We start from the raw sequence: 1,639 nt of genomic DNA on the forward strand, positions 1-1,639 counted from the left end.
GTTTTTCTTCATAGAACCCAGCTTCTCATATTATTTGCTCAGCATACAGGTTATAGTAGCACCAGTTATGTAAGACAAAGATGAAAAGAGGGTTTGGTTGTATAGGGAAGTGAGGTCAGTTTGGGACCAACTGGGCATCTGAATATGAGCTCGGCTTTGGTGCCTAAAAGTTGGAAGTGAAGCCATGATCCTATGGCCTGCAATGGATCAGGAGAGGAAGGAGGAGAATGAGCTTGTGTTCAGGGAATCATGGCCTCCTCAGAGACTGAGATAGGGGCAGGGGTGGTGGTGACCAAGATGTCACAAAGAAGCCACACATGATAAACAAGGACTGAAAAGTACTCATGACATGGGGGTTTAGAAGGCCTTCCAGATCACAGCAAAGACCAGGGTGGTGGGGGCTGAACGCAGAGTCCAAGAGCAAATGAAAACGCAAGCCAGAATAAACTCTGCTGAGAAGTTTCAATAGAAAGGGACAGAGAGAGAAATCGCGTGGATAATGCTAAGAATAGAATTGTCTGGAAGGGTTTGCGGGACAAAAAGGAGTTCAAGAAAGTTTATAGGCTGAGTAGGAGCCTTAAAGAGAGACTGACAAGGCCAAGGAGAGGGGGACAGGATGGGTTTGAGTGTAAGTGAGGGTTGTTATCATCTCTGTCAGCAGGAAAGAAGGGGATAGATGTGTTTATGGGTGGGAAGCTAAAGATGCTCAGTTCTCAAGGAAGGTAATAGAACAGCTGGGAGGAGAGTAAAGGGCAAAGGATGTTTGGTCAAATGCAGTAGTTTCAAAGGAAAACAGCATTCTCCATGATGATGGAAGCAGCATTTGGATAAGGAAGAAATGCTGGGAAGGTGGTCACAGAGGACAAATACCTCTGCCATCTGAGCCTACGGCCAGATTGGTCTCCTGTCCACCCATCATGCTCACACTGGACTTCCAGAGGGGAAAATGGGCAAACAGCCAAGACCCCAGCTTACCAGGGGCACCAGGAAGGGGCTCAGCAGGGCTGCGGCGGTGGCAGCATGTTTGGTGGTGTCAGGCCCAATCACAGCCACTGCCATAGGGGTGTAGTCAGACAGGTTCCCTCTGATCTCTATGTGTTGTGTCCCCTGCAGGGTGAGAGCACGCAGTGTGGCATATACACTGGCGGACTCTGAGCACACGTCATAAATCTCGTAGCCCAGGGTGATGTTGGGTAGCAAGGATGTGGAGTTGTTTATCTGCTCAATGGCAAGTCGCATGGCTTGGAAAAGGTGGTAGCCGTGGCCATTGAAGCTGTTGGGCCTGTAGGTAAATAAAGCCAGAGAACAGGAAAGGACAGACCCTAGGGACATCCTCTACAAAACCAATTGTTATTCACTCCTCTCCGCTTTATGAGGACCCACGTGGGTCAGGGCAGAACTGTGCTCCATAGGGTTGTCAGTAGCTGATTTTTCAGAATTGCTTTTCTTTCAAGGCACCTCTGGGTAAGTTCCCTCTAACTTTCTGGCTAGCAGCTAAGCAATTTCACCATTTCCATCACCCAGACACTACAAATGTTACAACCATGTGATCGTTTCTTCTGTGGTTAAATCTACCAAGCAGTTGCCATTACATCAACTCTGACTTATGATGACATGATGTGTGTCAGAGGAGAACTAT

At 48.0% G+C, this 1,639-nt stretch overlaps 1 protein-coding gene across 2 annotated transcripts in view; it reads right to left on the bottom strand.

Moving 5' to 3' along the window:
• LOC102812092 (taste receptor type 1 member 1-like) overlaps positions 1 to 1,639 on the bottom strand; it is a 12,879-nt gene that overhangs the window by 8,369 nt on the left and 2,871 nt on the right. For both annotated transcript variants that reach the window (XM_006873109.1, XM_006873108.1), the window contains exon 2: positions 976 to 1,282. In XM_006873109.1, coding sequence (XP_006873171.1) covers positions 976 to 1,282 — 307 coding nt within the window. The remainder of the gene's footprint in view (positions 1 to 975; positions 1,283 to 1,639) is intronic.

Source organism: Chrysochloris asiatica, unplaced genomic scaffold (genome assembly GCF_000296735.1).
Source record: "Chrysochloris asiatica unplaced genomic scaffold, ChrAsi1.0 scaffold00223, whole genome shotgun sequence".
Lineage (NCBI taxonomy): Eukaryota > Metazoa > Chordata > Mammalia > Afrosoricida > Chrysochloridae > Chrysochloris > Chrysochloris asiatica.